Here is an 18184-nt window from a genome sequence, read left to right as displayed (position 1 = left end):
AGCACCGCCTTCAAGGCTGGTCTTGAGGAGCCAAACCCTCGTGAAGACTGGAGGGGCAACTCACGATTTGGAGCTGTGTCCAGGGTGCGGGAACTCCATTTCCCGGAGTGCTTCGCGGGGACTGCACCTCCCAGAATGCCTCTCGCCGGCCCGTGGAGGGACTCCATCTCCCGGGGCACCCCGCGCCGGATCGGCGCCAAGCGGACCAGGACTGTGGGGCCTGTTCTCCGCGCCGAGGGCGGCGGCGGCGGCACGATGGATAGCCCCGAGGTCACCTTCACTCTGGCCTATCTGGTGTTCGCTGTGTGCTTCGTGTTCACGCCCACCGAGTTCCACTCGGCGGGGCTCACGGTGCAGAACTTGCTGTCGGGCTGGCTGGGCAGCGAGGACGCCGCCTTCGTGCCCTACCATCAGCGCCGCTCAGCCGCCACGCTGTTTTGCCACTCCCTGCTGCCCCTGGGTGAGGCCCCCCACTCTGCTGGCCGGTGTCCCCATCTGCTGGGCGGAAGTGGGCGGCCAAGCCGGGCTTCGCGGCGGAGCTTTGGGGCCCCAGAGACCACTCTCTGTGGGGAAGAGTCGAGGGAGGGGTCCGGGATCCCCGGTCCCCCCGAGAGCCGAGGCTGGGGCCAGCCGCCCCTGCGTTCCCTGCTGGCGGCAGCTGGTCGTTTGCAGGAGGCAGAAACGCAGGCTCAGAGCCCGAGGGAGAGGGGATGATGCTTCGCCCAGCTGGCCCGCACCCTCGACAGCAGGTCGCGAACTGTCATGTGGGCGGCAGTTCCCAGGAGAGGGGCGTAAGTTAACTCATTCCAACCGACTGAGGAGGTGCCCTTGGAGCAGGCCTTGGGAGGCTGGTGTGGGAAGAGCCGGCAGACATGGGTGACACCACCTCGGAGGTGTCAGGTGGAGAGACTGGAAAGGCTGTGTGTGGCCAGGCTGCTCAGACCTTGCCCAGGGGCCGTGCTGGGCAGCGACCGCCGTGCTGGTGGGCTTCTGAGGGGCAAGTCTGCCGGCCGATTGGTCGGGGGACTGGCTGGAGAGTGGGGTGCGGGCAGGGGATCTCCGGGGGACGTGGGAGCGGAAGCAGGCTTGAGACAGCAGGTGGGTGGTGGCCGGCCACCGCCCCTGCAGCCCTGTGGACACAGGGAGGGGCTTCCAGCTGGCAGCCGGAAGCGGCCGCTCGGGTGGGTGGGGAGAGCAGCCAGGGCGCCGCCACCCCAGGCGGGAAGTGCATGGGGGCTGCCTGGGGGAACCAGGACTCCCGGGAGCCCGCACCTGGAGGAGTTGGTGGGGCCGGTCTTAAGAGCTTTCTATTTTTTAGTTACAGTTGATGTGCAGTATTAGTTTCAGGTGCGCAACCCAGCGCTCAGACCTTTATAGTCCTCAGGCGTGATTACTGTGCAAGGCCAGCGCCAGGCACCCCTCGTGGACACAATGTTGCTGACTAGGTTCCCCCTGCTGTGTGCTTTAGGTTCCTTTTCTTTTCTTTTTTTTTTAAATTCTCACTGGAGAATGTTTATTGATTCTTAGAGAAAACATTGATGTGAGAGAGAAACATTGATCTGTTGCCTCCCATTCACACCCTAACTGGGGATTGAACTAACTGGGCATGTGCCCTGACAGGGAATGAAGCCTTCCACTTTCTGCTGTATGAGGTGACGCTCCAACAAATGGAGCCACCTGCCCAGGGCTCCCCTAAGTATTCTGTAACTACCAGTTCTATTTATTTATTTTTAAGGTTTTATTTATTGATTTTTAGAGAGAGGGGAAGGGATGCAGAACTAGGGGAGAGAAACATCGATGTGAGAGAGAGACATCTATTGGTTGCCTCTCATGCGCCCCAACCGGAGACTGAACCCACAACCCTGTTTTTCAGGATGATGCCCAACCCAGTGAGCCCCGCTGACCAGGGCCAAAACCGCCAATTTGTTTTAAGCCCTACATCTTTTCCCCCAACCCCCTCCCGTCTGACAACTGTCAAAATGTTGCCTATCCTGTGGCCAGACACAGGGTCTGTGTTTTTTAATTCTTTTTCTTTTCCCGTTTGTTTTGAAAAGCTTTGTAACTTAATGGGCATAGCATCTATTTTAACACAACAGATTTTGCAGTGGCTTGACCACAGCAAGTGTTGACTGTGAACCCTGGAATCTCAGGCCTGCCAGCGCAGCCCGCACTGTCTCCTTCCTTCGTTTCAGCCTGCAAACCGGCAGGCCCGGCCCGGCCCGAAGTGGGCCCCGCGCCGGCTCCCGGGTCCCTGGGGCCCGCCCCCGCCCTTCTTTGCTTCCCCCCGGCACGTGGCATCGCAGCCAGGGTGGACCACACTGATCTGCCTCCTCAGAGGGGGTGGTGTCAGGAGGCCCAGGGGAGGGCCACCAGGCCGCTCTGTATTGGGTGACACCACACATTGCATGTATTTTTGCCGTTTCTAGATTTTGGTAGTTTTTCCAGTATTCACACGTGTAAAACCAGAGGGGCAACTTAAAAATGCTTTTCTCCCGCCTATGGCATCACTGCTATGGGCAAGGGCTGAGCCGGGCCAGCTGTGGAGGTGGCTGAGACCCACCGGGCCTGGGCTCTGACCAGGGCAGAGGGCCAGGCCTAGGGCTGGGGATGAGAGGAGATGGCCCCCTGCGAGGTGCAGGAACAGCACTGCGGCCTCAGTGGGCACCACCGGGGAGGACGAGGGCCTGGCTGGCTGACCGCTACTGAGGCCGCCCTATCCTTTGCAGGCTACTATGTGGGCATGTGCTTTGCGGCCTCGGAAAAGCAGCTCCTCTCCCCAGCCCAGGCCCCAGAGGCCTGGCGGCTCTTCTTCCTGCTGGCGGTGCTCCTGCCCGCCTCCGCCGGCGCCCTGATCTACTGCTGGCACAGGGACGGGTGGGCCCACCACCCGCTGGCCCGCACCCTCGCCCTCTACGCCCTCCTGCACTCGGGCTGGCAGGACGTCGCTTCCTCTGTCAACACTGAGTTCCGGAGGATCGACAAGTTTGCCACAGGGGCCCCGGGTGCCCGCGTGATCGTGACAGACACGTGGGTGATGAAGGTGACCACGTACCGTGTACACGTGGCCCAGCAGCAGGATGTGCACCTGACCGTGACGGCGTCTCAGCAGCACGAGCTCTCGCCAGACTCGAACTTGCCCGTGCAGCTCCTCACCATCCGTGTGGCCAGCAGCAACCCTGCAGTGCAGGCCTTCGACATCCGGTAGGAGGGCCCGCGGCGGGTGGGCCGGTGGTGGGGCAGGGCCTGTGCTCCACAGACGTTCCGGTCTTTGGTCTTTGTGTTCCTCTGGGGGGCAGTGATGGGTGCGAGTGGCCCCTCCAGGACGACCTTCGTAGGGGGGTGGGCCCTGTCACCCACCCCAGGCCTCTGCCCTGGCCTTCTGTCCCCTTCGTGCCCCACGGGTCCCCCCCACTCCTCCTTTGTCCATACTATGTCCCCTGAGCTGCCTTCTGCACTTTCTTGGGAACACACTGTGACCTTTGGGGGCTGGACGGGACAGAGGATTGGTGGCTGCCTCACCTTGGAGGCTTAGGCTGGAGCCAGGTTCCCCCCATCCTGTTCCGGCCACAGCTGGCCTGCTGGGCCACGCCTTGTTCCTGAATCTGCCAAGGGTTGGGCTCTGTGTCCCAGCTGCAACCCCCCAGCCCTGTGTCCCATGGGGGTGACCAGGCGGTGCTGGGTCTGTGGGCTCCGGCCTCACGGCCATCTTTGCTGGTGGGTTTTCCCTGGGCAGCCGGGCTGTGCCTGAGCCTCCATACTTTGTCTGTGGGCACGCTGGTCACCTGCATGGTGCAGCCTTGGCCACCCACATGCCTGTCCCAGGGTCCTTGCCAGGCTGCCGGGGAACAGGGTCCGGCCCTGTGGAGGGGCCTGGGTCCAGCAGCCTCAGCTCAGCAGCCCCCCGTGTGCAGGCTGAACTCCACGGAGTATGGTGAGCTGTGTGAGAAGCTCCGGGCGCCCGTCCGCAGAGCAGCCCACGTGGTCATCCGCCAGAGTCTGGGCGACCTGTTCCTGGAGACGTTCGCTTCCCTGGTGGAGGTCAACCCGGTCTACTCGGTCCCCAGCAGCCAGGTGGGGGGGCGGGGGCAGGGGTGGCAGGGTGGCGGGCGGGTTCCCACTGCTGGGCCCCCACGGGCCAGGTCCCTGGGGTGGAAGCGGGGGACCTTGGGGGAGTCCAGCAGTCTCTGACCTCCGTGTGCCGCCCGCAGGAGCTGGAGGCGTGCATCGGCTGCATGCAGACGCGAGCCGGCGTGAAGCTGGTGAAGACCTGCCAGGAGGCGGCCGAGGGAGAGTGCCAGCAGTGCTACTGCCGCCCCATGTGGTGTCTCACCTGCATGGGCAAGTGGTTTGCCAGCCGCCAGGACCCGCAGCGCCCTGACACCTGGCTGGCCAGCCGTGTGCCCTGCCCCACCTGCCGTGCGCGCTTCTGCATCCTGGACGTGTGCGCCGTGCGCTGAGTTGGCTGGGCCCGGGCGAGGGAGCCCCCTGCCAGCCCGGCCGGGGCCCCCACTGCTGCCTCGGGGAGCAGCCAGGCCCCCGGGCCCAGGGCCCCTCACCTGGCTGCAGGAGGACGAGGGCTTTATTGTTAGAAAGGAAGATCTCGCCGGAGTGTGGGCGGTGGGGTGGGTCTTCTGGGCCCTGCTGCCTTCATTGCCGCTCCTCTGGGGGTGGGGGATGCGGGATGGCGGGGGCCGTCCCCAGGGTGTCGCACCCCTGGAGCTGTCTTTGGGCGGCCCTGGGGTCTGTCCCAGATGGCCCTGACCTGGGCCACTTGCCTTAATTTTATGGAGCACACCACCCCTTGGTTACAAGCGACGCAGGTTCGTCCGAGACGGGCTGTGGTCGGCCCCCGGCGCCTGTCCCCACGCTGGCTGCTGGCCCCCGGAGGTTGCTCTGAGGACCTGGGCAGAACCTGGCAGTAGAGGGGAGACCTAGGGCATCACCACCTGCGACAGCGCCACCTGGGGCGCCCTGGTGGCTGCTCCTGGGTGAAGGGGCCCCTACTTCCCCCTGCCCACGGGGACCTTGGGCTTCCTGGTGGGCTAGGCAAGGCCTGGCTGTGTTCAGGCGCCGGTCCCTTGGCTGTGTGCTCCTAGGGCCACTCAGCCTTTGGAGGGCCATTGTCTATATGCCTTCTGCTGCCTCCGAGCCCAGGGCCGAGCCGAGCCTCCGGCTCCTGGCCAGAGAGGCACTGAACTGAAGACCAAGTGCCACAGTGACATCCTGCATCCACACAAACTTGTCAGGATGCAGCACAGGACTGGCCACAGCCCACAGGGCCCACCTCGATCAGAAGGGGACATATGCCCAGTGGTCAAGGCACTGGTCGGTGTCTCACCAGTCCCTGGCAGTGCAGGTGGTGGGGGGAGGGCAGTGCCAGGGCCCAGCTCGGACCACATGGCTGCTGGAGCCCTCAAACTCGTGGACCTTAAGCCCCCCCTAAAACTGGCCACTTTAAGCAGAGGCGATGGACCCAGCTACCCCCGGGATTTGGAAGTGGAGGATTTGTGGGCCCTGGGGGTGCCCGGCAGGTGAAGGTATTAGAGGGATGCCCAGGAGCCACTCCCGGCCTCCACCCGGAGTTTAAGGTGCTGCCCGGGGCGGGGGGCAGGGGCCGGGTTTACTACAGAAGGAAGTTACCTAGTTTTATAAAGATAAGTCTGTTGTAGCTAAGTGACATAGTATTCAATAAAACGTTAGCCTCAAGGTAAACACACTTTTTCTCTGAGTGGATTTTGCTTTTCCTGATATTCAAGCTTTGGTAACAGGTGGGGAGAAGCCACCTTAAAAATGGCAGCATTGTGTCGACTTCAGGGTGGGGGGTTGTGTTCAAAAGAAGGGAGACAGGGGAGGCAGGCACTCTGGGAACCTCCCCCTCTGATTTCCTGGCTGTGGTGCAGGTCTCATAAGCCCATTTCCAGAGCACCTATGGGAGCAGGCCCAGTGGTTCTGGGCCCCGAGTTCTGGTGGAAGGGGTGGTGGCCAGGAACCCCCAGGGGCTGAGGTCAGTCTGGGACACCAGTGGCCCAGGGGCACAGGCCCTGCTGGTCCAGGCTCCCTCAGTGCTCTCGCGGTCCCCTGGGGGTCCCAGGAGGGCCGCCGGGGCCTGCTGCCCAGGCCCGGGAGTGGGAGGGGGCGAGCTCCCCAACACTCTGGATGCTGGACCCGGAACATTTTTAGGAAAGGGGTATAAGTAAGCCATTGAAAACCAACAGAGCCGTGGTCGGGGGCTCAGCTGGTGAGAGCGTCGTCCGGATTCACCAGGAATGCGGGGTCCATCCCTAGTCAGGGCATATAGAAAGCATGAATTCATAAATAAGTGGAACAACAAATCAATGCTTCTCTAAAATTCAATGAATAAAAAATTAAAAGGCTCGAGTTTTCTGCGTCCAAAATTTGGGGCCCCTTTCGGCTTAAAGCCTTCTCAGTGGCCAGGGCTCGCTGCTGGATAGGGTGCGGGCGGGGTGAGCGCGGGAGGCGGCGCTGGAAGCCGTCGAGGGAGCCGTGCTCGACGGCGGAATTCGACGAAGCGCGGCGCCGGCAGCTGTCGCGGCTCCCGAGTTTCCGCAGACGGGATGGATAAACACGGGCTTTGCGCGCGTCCCAGCTGCCGCCCCTTCCGGGTTTCCGTTCCCGCCAGTGCGGGGAAGGCGGCCACCGGGTGGGCCAATCGGAGAGGGGCCCTGCCTGGGCCCAGACCAATCGAAGGGCCTCCCCGCTCGCCTCCGCGCTCGCGTCTGCGTCGCAAGCTCCCGAATCTCCCGCCAGTGCCCCTCCCCGCCCGCGAAGGAGCGTCCAATCAGCGCCCGAGGGCCCCGGGCGCCTCCACGCCGGGGGGCGACCGTTCCTCGGTCGGGTGCTCAGTCAGCCCCACGGAGTCGGCCCGCCTGCCGCCGGCAGCGTCTGGGCGGCGGCCTAGTGTCTCCCGCGGTCTTAGGCCGCCTGCGCGGCGCGCGTCCGAGCGGGCTCCCCCCGCGGGCCCAATGGTCTCGCCCAGCCGGGCGCGGGTCGGCGCGTCGCGGGGCGGGGCAGGGCGGATAAAGGCGGTTGGGGGCGGGGCGCACAGTGTGTTTGCGCCGCGGGAGAGGACGCGCCGGCAGCTGCTTCCCGGATATGGCCTGCAGCCCGCGAAGCCCCCCCAGGTACCGGAGCCGCTGTGACCGCGACGCCAGGTGAGGCCGGGCCGCGCGCCGCGGGCGGGCCGGGAGGAGGTGCGGGGCGGCGGGGGTCGCGGCCCGGGCCGCCCGCCCTGACACGGCCTCTCGCCCGCAGCCCGCCGCCCCCCGCGAGATGGAGCCTCGGGCGCAAGCGCAGAGCCGACGGCCCGCACGGGGCGGCCGAGGACGCCGAGGGCCTCGCGAAGCCGGCGGGCGACCGCAGACCCGACAGGTGAGTCCTGCGCGCGCTCGGGGCAGGGCGCGCGGGCGGCGGGCTGGTTGGGGCGGCAGTGTGTCACCCGCCCTCTTGGCGCGGGCGCCGGGGCCCCCCGGCGTGATTGCGCGGCCCCGTGGACGGTGTCAGCCCCTCAGCCGGCGGCCGCCCCTTTGTGTTCCGGGCCGCTGGGCAGGCCCAGCCTCGGGAGGTGTCGGGTCGGAGCCGGCGAGGCGGCGGCCGGCGGCTGCCTCACCCGGGGGCCTTCTGCGGCCTCGGCCTGTTTCCTGGGCCGGGCGGCGCGCCGGAGCGAGGTCGGGGCCCCGTGCCGAGCGAGGTTCCGCTTCTGTCGCGCCCCTGCCCCGCTGGCGGTGGCCGGCCCGGGGCGCGGTGTGCGGCGCGCGGACCGCCTGCGGCAGGTCCCTGGGAGCGGCCCGGCGCCGGGGCCTGCGGGCGCGGAGGCCTTTGTCCTGCCAGCGGGTGCGGCCGCGCGCGGAGTGGGCGCGGGGAGACGAGCAGAGGAGCCAGGGCGCCAGCGAGGCTGGAGGCGGGACTGGGGTGCACGTCCGTGACGTGGGGGGCGCAGAGGGACCTCGGGGCCGAGCCCCTCTGTCGTCGGCCCGGCCGGACCGGGCCTGGGGCGGGGGCCGGTGGGCAGGTGGCGCTGGGACGCTCGGGTCGGAGCCTGGCGGCGGGAGGCTCCGAGGCGGGGGTGGCGGCGGGGGGGGGGGGGGGGCGGCGAGGCGGCTCCTAGAGCTGGGACGGCGTCCGGCCCCGAAGCGGCGGAATCGGACGGACGGCACAGCCCGGGGCCGGGCGGGGAGACCGCCGACGTCACCGCTGCGATCCAGCTCCGAGCCTTCCCACGGCCCGTGGGCTCCCCCTCAGGTGGCGGCGAGAGGTGTTGTGTCCCCGCAGGCACCCGTTTGCTCACCCACTGGCCACACGGGCCTTCTTCCTCTTCCTCTTCCTCTGTCATAGGAAGGTTCCTGCCGTTTCTCTTGTTCCCCTGCCGCTCGCTCTGCTTAGAGCTGCCTTCGCGGCCCCGGCGCGCTGTGCCGCCTGCAGGGGGCAGGCGGCTCGGCGGGGAGCACCGGCCTTGCCTCCCCCGGGGCGCTTTCCCTGAAGTGCTCCTGTCGGAGGGTAGGGCCGGGGGTGCCTCACCTAAGAGGTGAGTTTCAGTTCCACGGAAGGAAGTCTCGCGTCACCAAGAGGGAGACAGATGAGAAGATCGTTTGCCAACCTCCTTCAGAAGTTCTGGAGTCTGTCGTGGCCGGGAGACCAGACCAGGCCTGAGCCGGGCCGGCCAGTGGGGTTGCCGGCGTCTGGGTCTCTGCACCCGTGACTCAGTCACCGAGTCGGTGTAACTTTCGGTTCATTAATTGGATTTCCCAATTAATGCCAACCGTTTCCCTGCCAACCGTATTTAGACTCTGGAAAGTTACTTCTAGAAATCCAGTTTGGGTTTCTCTGGGAGGGGTAACCCCGGGGAGAAATGGTAGCTTTGTAAAGGGATGAATCCCTTGTTACTGCGCTTCCGAAGCGGCTCGTCGGCTGGCGTCTGGGGCGTCAGGACGGCTCGCGTGGAGGTCGAAGCCAGTCAGGTTTGCCGCACCAGGGGCAGCCAGCAGGAAGCGGAGGAGGAAATAGAAAAATGGAAGTTCACATCTAACCGGCAACTCTAACGGCGGAATTCTGAGCATCAAGCCTTGTGTTTTCAAGTTGCCTAATCTTGGCTAACAGTTTCCTCGAGGTCTCGGTGGAGCCCTGGATGCCCTGGGGCCCAGCCCTGGGGGCCGCCTTTCCCGTGGGCTGAGTGTGTTCTTGCCCTCCCCCACCCGCCGATTTCACCTGTGACGCGCTGCATTTTGGCTCGTTAACTGTGCGCTTACAAGTTTGTTGACTCACTTCATGGTGCTGGTCACTCTGTTTAGCGTTGAGTGTGTTACGTGAGATCTTTAAGGTCCCGAGAAAAACGAACTTTTTTGTTTTGTGAAGAGAAGAACGTGTTGTCTTCGGCCCCTGCTCGGTACAGATGGGGCCTTGCCGACTCTGTCAGCCTCCCCTCTGGACTTTGTCCTCACGACGTGGCTCGTGCCGGCCCATGGTGGGTGCATAGGAAAAGGTCAGCGACCGAAGCCGAGAGGCACGGAGCGGCTCCAGCTCAGTGAGCCCGGGGGTTGGGTGGAGAGTCCAGAGCTCCTTCTCTTGACACTCCCCAGACATTCTGGGGCCATGTCTTGGCGTCGTGTGTGAAAGGACGCTGGCAGCGTGTTGAGGTCTGGGGTGCATTTTCCTTTTTTTGCAGCTTCACCACTCCTGAAGGCCCGAAGCCCCGGTCCAGATGCTCGGATTGGGCAAGTGCTGTGGAAGAAGATGAAATGAGGACCAGAGTGAACAAAGAAATTGCAAGGTATGCGTTCCAGACAGCTTTGCAGTGTTGTCTGCGGTGGTTAAGTCATACATCCAAACGAGGTTGGTGCTAGAGCGGCGGTCCTTACACGTCTGGTTGCAGCTCAGCAACGTCAGCAGCTCCTGGGAACTTGGCAGAAACATGGGTTCTCAGGGTGCCCCACGCCCCGGGCCTGCTGGCAGGGCAATTCCAGGTGTGGCTTCTGGAGGAGTCGGCGCCCTGAGGTTGGAGGACCACTGTCTCGGTGGCCGTCCCTGCGGACCTCGGCTGCATGGCAGAGGACCACTGTGATGCAGCCAGACCGCAGGCACGGGAGGTGCCCTCTGCGGAGAGAGCGTGGAGCCCTGACTTACATCTGGTGCAGAGAACAGCCCGCAGTGGCCAGAGCTTGGGTGGCTCCCTGACTTGCAGCCTGAACTCCTTGCAGTTGTACCCCAGATTCTCCCATACTCTGAGCTGTGTCTTCTTCCTGTACTTGTGACGGCCCAGATGATGCCTCTCTAACCCCTGCTCCCCTCCCTCGGTGAGGTTCTTCCCGGTGTTGGGGGCCTTTCTCCCCACAAGCATACGGCATCCGACCTGGCCGAACGAACCTAGAATGACGGCATTGTAGCCTGTAATGAGTTGCAGTTCATGGAACCAGGGGCGCATTGGTTCTTGAATCTGAGGCGAACATGTGGCCTTGGCATCAGCAGGGGGAGTGGGCGGGTGGCCTTGGCAGCTGCCTCACAGGAAAGGCACCAGTACGCGGGGCCCGGGGGTGTGTGTGGGTGGCAGAGCGAGGGGCCTGAGGGTCGGCCGACGTGGGCCCTGTGTTTCTGACCACCACGTGCCCGGGCGGGGTTCTGTCTGTCTGCCGCCTGTCCTGGCCCCTGCCGTGTCCGCGCTCCGCCCCAGGGCTTGGGAGGGGTGGCGTGTGCTTGTGGAAGGAGGCACCACGACATGCGACACCTGAGACACGTGCCTGACCTGTTGCTTGAAGTGGTCGCGGTGTCACTGGCAGGGGGTTTGGGTCATTGCTGTGGCTACCCCGGGGAGCCACAGGGAGCGCGACCGCGGGGGGCGGGAGTGGGGGCTCGGCAGCCTCTTTCCCAGGTCGCACAGGTCCCTGCAGCGGGTAGTTGTGGTGGGGGAGAGAAGCCGCTTCGTCCCAGCCGCTGTGCGTGTGTGTGTCTGTGTGTGTGTGTTAAGGCTGCAGGTGTCGGGGGGTGTAGATTTCTCTGTTGTTTGGATCTTGGCGCTGGAGCTGACCTCTTAGAGCGGCGGCCCCCAACCTTGCCGGCACCAGGGACCAGCTCGCCTCCTGCGGTGCTGCCCAGGGGCCCCTGTGTTAGGGCTCCTCGGGCCTCAGCTTGCGTGCCCCCCGTCTGGGCCTCGGTGCGGCCGGTTTCTCTCAGAGCTGCGAGCTTCACGTGCTTTTATCTTCTCGTAAAAGAAAGGGACTGAAGGACATTGAAGTGACAAGCGACAGGGCAGGCCGTGCCTGCTGCGGCCGCCAGCCCACAGCCGCGCGCGTGCTCCGGGGTTGCGCTAGAAGCGTCAGGTGTCAGTTTTCACACCTTAATAGCAGCGGCCTTTATTTGGCTTCCAGGTATAAAAGAAAACTCCTCATAAACGACTTTGGAAGAGAGAGAAAGCCGTCGCTGGGAAGGTGAGTGCCGTGCTGGTGCTGTTCTGACTGGACGGACCTGTGTCGTGCCAACGACGGAGGACGGTGGCCAGCAGGTTGCGGGTTGTGTTGATGGCGTTTGTCAACGAGTCCGTTCTTCGTTAGTTGGGAACGTTGTACTGGGTTGGCCAAAAAGTCCTTTTAGTGTTTTCCATAAAATTTAAGACGTTCATTTTCATCAGTGACAGTAGCGATTTGGGTATTTCAAGTGTGTCGGCTCTGCATCTGTTTTCTCAGAGTGGGTGGGGGCCCGGGCGCTGCTGAACACCTCCCAGTGCATGAGACGGCCCCACAGCAAAGGGCTGTTTGGCCAAAGTGTCAGCAGGACCAAGAAACCCTGCAGAGCACTTGTGACACGTTCGCTCGGTCACAGCGCCTTCTCCATACACTGCATAAATCTTTTTTTGCATTCAGTGTGTTTTTACTTTTCTTGAAATTATAAAGCTTAATATGTCAAGACATTACTTATTTTTCTCTGTCTTCAATATTAAAATGGCTGCACAGAAATTCACCAGTTTTGTTACTTTTTTAACATATGCTCAGATACGACAGGTGTCACAATACAATAACAAAATTGTTTCTAATAAAGTTAACACAATTAAACTCTATTAGAGCTATCATGTGAAAAAACCAAATAAACCTTTTGGCCAACCCAGTGTCTGTATGGACCTAATTCCCGTGCACACAAAGGTTCTGGACTGTCCCGGGGTCATTGGCTTTGGAACCCAGAGGACAAAGGCCCCTGTGTTAACGGTGTTTCTGCACTTCCTTGCACTGCGACCTTAGTTGTGAGGCTTGTCCTGGTGTTAATTTCACCCTCTCCAGTTGCGATTCGAAGGCGGCTCCGTCCTCGCTGCCGGCCGACCTGGAGACGGACGAGAGCGTCCTGATGCGGAGGCAGAAGCAGATCAACTACGGGAAGAACACCATGGCCTACGACCGCTACATCAGAGAGGTCCCGAGGTAGGGCGGTCGCAGGGGTGCGCCCCGGCCACACCGGGCGCTGCCGTCGGCGGGGACACCCGGGCAGTGCATCTTACTCTGGGCCAGAGCTGCCTGCTGTGTCCGGGGGCGCTGGCGGTGCAGAACCCAAGGGCAGGGAGTTTTAAAAATTGCGTTGGCCACTGAGACTGTTTGATAAACAGGTTCCTTCTGAGGATTCACATCTGCCTTACAAACCCGGAGTCCTTAAAAGCACTACGGGGAAGAGGTGACATTCACGTTGCATGTCTCCCTGAGGGCCGGGGGCAGTGCCCGTGTGTCCAGGCAGCTCCTGCTCCCTGCTCCTCAGGGACACACTGCCCTAGACAGCGCGTCACCTCCTCCAGAGGCTGGGGTTCGGACACGCCTTTCGGGGCGCAGGTTGCAGAGGGGGCAGTACAGTCAGGAGTGGTGCTTTTTGCCATTACTTGGCTCATTTTGTAGAATGTTGATCTGTAATTTCTTTAAAAGATTTTATTTACTTTTAGAGAGGGGGAGGGAAACATCCAAGTATGGTTGCCTCTGGTGCGCCCCCCACTGGGGACCTGGCCGGACCCAGGCCTGTGCCCCGACTGGGGACCTAACTGGCAATCCTTTGGTTCGCAGATGAGCCCTCAATTCCCTGAGCCACAGCTCAACCTATAATTTTTTAATAGTGCAAATCACTGAGTTGGGTTAATCTTCAGGCTGTGGCCAGGACACCCTTTCTCTCCCGCAGGCACCTCCGGCAACCTGGCATTCACCCCAAGACTCCCAACAAGTTCAAGAAGTACAGTCGGCGCTCCTGGGACCAGCAGATCAAGCTCTGGAAGGTGGCCCTGCATTTCTGGGACCCTCCAGCAGAAGAAGGATGTGATTTTCAAGAAATGTATGTCTTGTTGCCTTTTATTGGTTAAAGATTTTGTTTGTTTTTTAGAGAGGGGAAGGGAGGGAGGGGGAAACATCGATCAGTTGCCTCTTGTACGTGTCCTGACTGGGGACCAAACCCACCACCCAGGAACGTGCCATGACTGGGTATCAAACCAGCGACCTTTCAGTTTGCAGTACCACACCCAGCCATGGAGCCACACCGGTCAGGGCTCCTCGTGCCTCTTGCCCTCTGTTCTGCAGCCCCCGCCCGGGCTGAAATCCCTGTCAGCTGTGCGGCAGGCAGGCATCATATCGTGGCAGCCAGTTGTCAAAATAGAGCCTAGACTTTAGTTGTCAAAACCTGCAAATAAGTGGGGTTTGATTGATTGATTCATTATTTACTTATTATCTATTTATTTGAATTGATTGGGTTTTGAGAGAGAGGAGGGAAGGGAGGAACATGGACCTGCTGCCCCGCCTGTCCGTGCAGCCGTGGGCTGGGTCGCGCCTGTGCCCTTGGTGCGCTGGGACAGCGCTCTGACCGGCTGAGCGGCCTGGCCAGGGCCCTATTACGTGCTTTCAAGATAAACGTTCTAAGAACTATTTGAGTAATTTACGTTGAGTTAAAATTTAGGGAAGGTTTTTATCTTTTCCCTATTGGTTTTTAAACTTGTGGCTTGAACAGGGAGGCACAGTTTGGTCTGGCACCTTCCCTTTCCGGTTTCTTGAATTTTTCTTTTTGCTGGGGAAATTTATTAGAAACTGTCATGTTTGAAACGATTTCTAACGTGACTTTACAAATTTGGCCTCACAGATGTCATACTGGTTTTTTTGCTAGTTTAACAACATTGTCTCATTCTCTGTGTGAGTAAAAAATTGGACCAGAAAATACTGACCAGGCTCAGTATTGGGGCGCCCACTTACAGGGGCCCTGGTGGGCGAACCCAGCCCTCTGCGGGCGAGAAAGCCGCCCCTGCCTGGCTGGGTGGCCTGGGTGGGCGCAGCCAGCCCACCCCAGAGCGTGGGTGTCACGGGGCAGTGTGGTTTTTAGCGAACAGACTTGGGGAAGCGCCCCTTGTCCGCGTCTCCTGGCTTCATTCAGCGGGGCTGATGTCTGTTTGATGTCGCAGGCGTCCGGTGGACCTCGGGCAGATGGAGACCGAATCCACAGAAGGCAGTTCCGAGTCCCTGGCGAGCTCTGAGGACAACAGCTTCGTAAGTGCCTCCCCTTGGCCTTGTCTCAGCCGGGTGTTTTGGGTCATTGGTTGGCCACATACGCCCTTTGAAAACGGCAGTTTCCGCTGCAGTTTGATGCTTATGAGAAAGGGGCTCCGTACCCCTCCCCCCTCGCTGGTAACCATCCGAGTGTTTCAATGGCGTTCCTAGGCCGTGGCCTTATCTTAGGCTTGTGGTTCGGTCCTGCTGACTCTGTGTCCACTGAGGAGTGGAAGGCCACCTGCGTTGGTGGCTGGCCGGCTGCTGAGCAGGGCAGCGCTTTGTGCCTGGGCGTTTCCCCTGCATCTGCCGATTTAAAAAGTCCCTTGTTTTTGAGGGGAAAAATATTCCAAATTAAAAGCAATGAAAAGAAATTGCATCTCTAATTCCAGTTACTCGTTGAGTGCAGACTTTTTTAAAAAATGGATTACAGAGGGAGAGAGCGAGAAACACTGCTTCAGCATTCCCCTTAGTGTGCATCATTGGTTGCTTCTTGAGTGTGTCCTGAATGGGGATCGAACCCACAACCTTGGCGTATGGGCCTGAGCTCCCCCGCCAGGGCTCTTGCAGACTTTTCTGCACGTGTCCGAACAAACCCACGTCAGCAGTCCCTAGTGAAAGGCTGGTCCCTTCACCATCTTCACAAGGGGGCCGCCTCGTGTCTGCACGTGGGGCTGCGCAGCACAGTGAGTGTCGAAACAGTAGGGACTGGGAAGTCCAGGTGCCCCTTGCGCAATGTCCACCTTCCTGTGAGGTCCTCCTGGACTGAGTGCACACGGCTCAGGAGCTGTGAGCAAGATCTTCCTGCCCCTCCCCACTCACCCTGACGAGCTGGCCGGTGCCTGTGAGGCCGAGGGTGCCCCACGCTCTGGGGCTGACAGTGGGCCTGCGGCTAGAAGGGACAGGGCGGCCCGGCAGGAGAGGAAGGGCCCGCCTAGGTCCCCTCGGGAGGGGTGCCGCTGGCAGAGATTGTGTTTGAAGGCGAGGGACATGGGGAAGCTGTGGAGGGAAGCGGAAGCAGGGCAGTTCACTGCAGGGCGCTCCCGGAAAGGCAGAGCTCGCAGCAGGCGGGGTCCTCGGCTTGGATGCTGAGCCGCCTCATCTCCAGGAAGAGCGGGGCAGGCCCTGGGGGCGGGGTGTGGAGGCTGCGCAGGCGTGTGCAGGGGGCCTGCGCGGAGACCCCGGGGGCGCCCGGGAGAGCTGGCTCCGCGATGGCTGGACTGGGTGGCTGGCCGCCCGGGAGCCGACTGCTGTGCGCGGTGACTTGGAAAGTAAGCTGTGGGGGGCGGGGCCTCGCCGCGGAACACCGTGTCCCCGCGGTGCTGTGTGGCTGCTCAGGGGACGTATCGGCGACGTCCAGGCGCCTCAGGTGTCCCAATACAATGTTTTTACAGGTCTTTCATTTTTTATTCAGAATTTAATTAAAAAGCGCATGTTTAAATTATCTTTATCTTAGGATAATCTCCCAGCCTTTTTCTCATGATACTGTCTTTAAGAAAAATATAGTCATTCAAAATTCTGGTATTAGTTGGTATAAACATTAGGCTTCGGCTGATTTTAACTCCTTAAATTATAATCTCTAACAACTTTATTTGAATGTATGACCTTTTAGTTAAACTTTTTAATGAAACAGGGAAAGCCTGTTGGTTAAAGTGACCGGGAGCCTGCCCAACGCGGCTGGAGGTCACCGTGCGGTCCGGCCCCTGGCGCTCGCGCTGTGTTCCTGAGACTGTCCGTGTGGTGCCTGCTGTGTGGCGGAGCTGGTCCTCCTGCTCCCGCGTGACTCCGGCACTTGTGTGGGGTCCAGAGTCGCCTCCGTGCTCGGAGCGGCGTGGGCTTGGGACGGGGCTGCCCTCGGCCCCCTTGCTGGAGCCGAGGCAGCCCTTCCCCCCCGCCCGGGAGCGGACGCCCCGCGGTGCTGGGACTGCCTCAGGAGTCGGGACAGCCGACACCGAGCCCACGCAGCAGCTCCTGTGCCTCCCGCTCCCGCTGGGATTCTGCTCTGCCGGGGGTAGGAGGGGTGGTTGTTGGGTAGGAACTTGACACATCCAGTTGTGATAGACGTTAGTGACTCTGTTAGCCGTTGCTTCGAGCTCCCCCTCGCGCACTGCGGCAGCTGCAGGCTTTGCTTGTAGTGCCCGGCCGTAGGCCTGGAGTGCTGTGGCCACGGGAGGCGGCCCCGCCCCGGGTGGGGCTCACGCACCGACGCCGGCCCCGTGCAGAGCTGGCCGTGACTCCTGCCTCTGTTCCAGGACGCGTACTCAGGCACTCCCACCAAAGTCAGACACGTGGACTGCCAGCTGGAGGACGAGTTTGACCTGGAAGCCTGTTTAACTGAGCCCTTGAAAGACTTCTCGGCCATGAGCTAACCGGTGCCGGGGGCGGCCACGGACAGCAAGTTGCCTGCCTGGCCAGGTGCAGGGCCAGCCAAGCTCGCGTCGTGCGCTCTTCGTGCGGCGGCTCCTGTCGATAGCTACCTTCTGGTGAATTGTTTTTCTTGCCTTATTTTCTTAAGAAACAATTTTATGTATAGTGAGTGTATTTTGCATGTTTTAAAGCATAAATGGAACTAAGTCCAATGAAAACCGACCCTGATGCAGCCTTACAAGAGGCCGACTGCTCGGCCCCCACCACCGTCGCCTGTGTGCCGGACGCGCGTGCCGGGCTGTCCTTCTGCCTGAGCCTCTGGCCTGCGGCGGCCGCCTCCCAGGCGGCTGGTATGGGGCTGAGAGCGTCCGGGACCGGGCCGGCCTGGCATCAGCCTCTGGTGCGGGTGTCCGTCGGGCATCCTTGTCCTCAGGCCCCTCCGCACCCGTGCAGGAGCTTCTCTCGTCAGACATCGAGGCGGCGCCACCCCACACACAGCACTGAGCAGTCAGCACGAAAGCAGTCGGTTTTACTGAGTTACACAGTCTCAGTTGGGTACTTGTGAATAGCGTGAGGTAGGTCGTCTTCTGGTAATACTCCAAGAGTTGAGGCAGCAGAGGGATTCAGGAAGAACATTTTTTATGCAGTTAATTTGCCATGTAAAACTGTTGTAAATGATAATGTATACAGATTTTCTGTTCAAACATTCAATTGTAAACTTCTCATTTAGGGCTGTTACGTTTTTACTGCTTTTGTATGGAATGAGATTGCAAGAATAAAACCCTTCAATGCACTGACTGGTTGCCTGAGGGCCCTGGTCAACCTCTGTTCTCAGCACATGACACGAGGAGGGCGGCGCGGCGGCCCCAGCCTGGCGGCCCCGCGTGTCTGTCCCCCCCGCCCGCCTCGCGGGTCGAGCTCTAGCCAGGGCGGGCGCACGCTCTGTGCACGTGCCTGGCGCTCACCCAGAACGCCCGGGCCTGGGAGCAGCGCCGGCTTGCCAGCCCTTCCCTGCCCCGGGGCAGAGCCGGTGTTGGACCAACCCCAGGCCCCAAGAACCCCCTCAAAACTCGCTTCCAGCCGGGGATGGGCTCAGGCAACTTGGTGCCAGGCCTTCCCAAATGGCAGAAGCCCATGCTGGCCACCTGGCGTCGGTGAGCCCGTGCTGCGGCAGGCAGAGTCCAGCAGACACGGGGGATGTGCAGGGAACGGTGCCTCAGTCTGCACTCCCGCCTGGATGGGTCCGAAGACAGGAAGGTGTCAGGGTGAAGGGCAAGGGAGCGGGGGACACTGGGTGGTGGGACAGAGGTGGTTAGAGA

General features: G+C 61.4%; 2 protein-coding genes across 2 annotated transcripts; both read left to right on the top strand.

Annotated features, from left to right (window-relative positions):
• The first annotated feature begins 206 nt into the window (after positions 1-206).
• Positions 207-5821, top strand: TMEM129 (transmembrane protein 129, E3 ubiquitin ligase). The gene is made up of 4 exons (XM_054581871.1): positions 207-460; positions 2727-3201; positions 3912-4071; positions 4209-5821. The coding sequence occupies exons 1-4, from the start codon at positions 256-258 to the stop codon at positions 4455-4457; spliced, it is 1089 nt and encodes a 362-aa protein (XP_054437846.1). The 5' UTR covers positions 207-255; the 3' UTR covers positions 4458-5821.
• A 1242-nt stretch (positions 5822-7063) lies between these two features.
• On the top strand, positions 7064-17653 carry SLBP (stem-loop histone mRNA binding protein). Its single transcript, XM_054581870.1, has 8 exons — positions 7064-7172; positions 7273-7389; positions 9680-9784; positions 11376-11435; positions 12279-12416; positions 13153-13302; positions 14414-14498; positions 16751-17653. The coding sequence occupies exons 1-8, from the start codon at positions 7114-7116 to the stop codon at positions 16865-16867; spliced, it is 831 nt and encodes a 276-aa protein (XP_054437845.1). The 5' UTR covers positions 7064-7113; the 3' UTR covers positions 16868-17653.
• Positions 17654-18184: the final 531 nt, after the last annotated feature.

This window comes from Pteronotus mesoamericanus, unplaced genomic scaffold (genome assembly GCF_021234165.1).
Source record: "Pteronotus mesoamericanus isolate MK-2021 breed Mesoamerican mustached bat unplaced genomic scaffold, CSHL_Meso_final contig_68, whole genome shotgun sequence".
NCBI classification, from domain to species: Eukaryota; Metazoa; Chordata; class Mammalia; order Chiroptera; family Mormoopidae; genus Pteronotus; species Pteronotus mesoamericanus.
This window is presented reverse-complemented; position numbering and strand designations above follow the sequence as displayed.

Bases quoted from the DNA above. Each gene is read 5' to 3' on its own strand.
- TMEM129 (XM_054581871.1), top strand. From the start codon at position 256: ATGGATAGCCCCGAGGTCACCTTCACTCTGGCCTATCTGGTGTTCGCT. The intron at 3,202-3,911 runs GTAGGAGGGCCC...CCCCGTGTGCAG, and splicing joins GTGCAGGCCTTCGACATCCG to GCTGAACTCCACGGAGTATG. The intron at 4,072-4,208 runs GTGGGGGGGCGG...TGCCGCCCGCAG, and splicing joins ACTCGGTCCCCAGCAGCCAG to GAGCTGGAGGCGTGCATCGG.
- SLBP (XM_054581870.1), top strand. From the start codon at position 7,114: ATGGCCTGCAGCCCGCGAAGCCCCCCCAGGTACCGGAGCCGCTGTGAC. The intron at 7,173-7,272 runs GTGAGGCCGGGC...TCTCGCCCGCAG, and splicing joins CGCTGTGACCGCGACGCCAG to CCCGCCGCCCCCCGCGAGAT. The intron at 14,499-16,750 runs GTAAGTGCCTCC...CCTCTGTTCCAG, and splicing joins GCTCTGAGGACAACAGCTTC to GACGCGTACTCAGGCACTCC.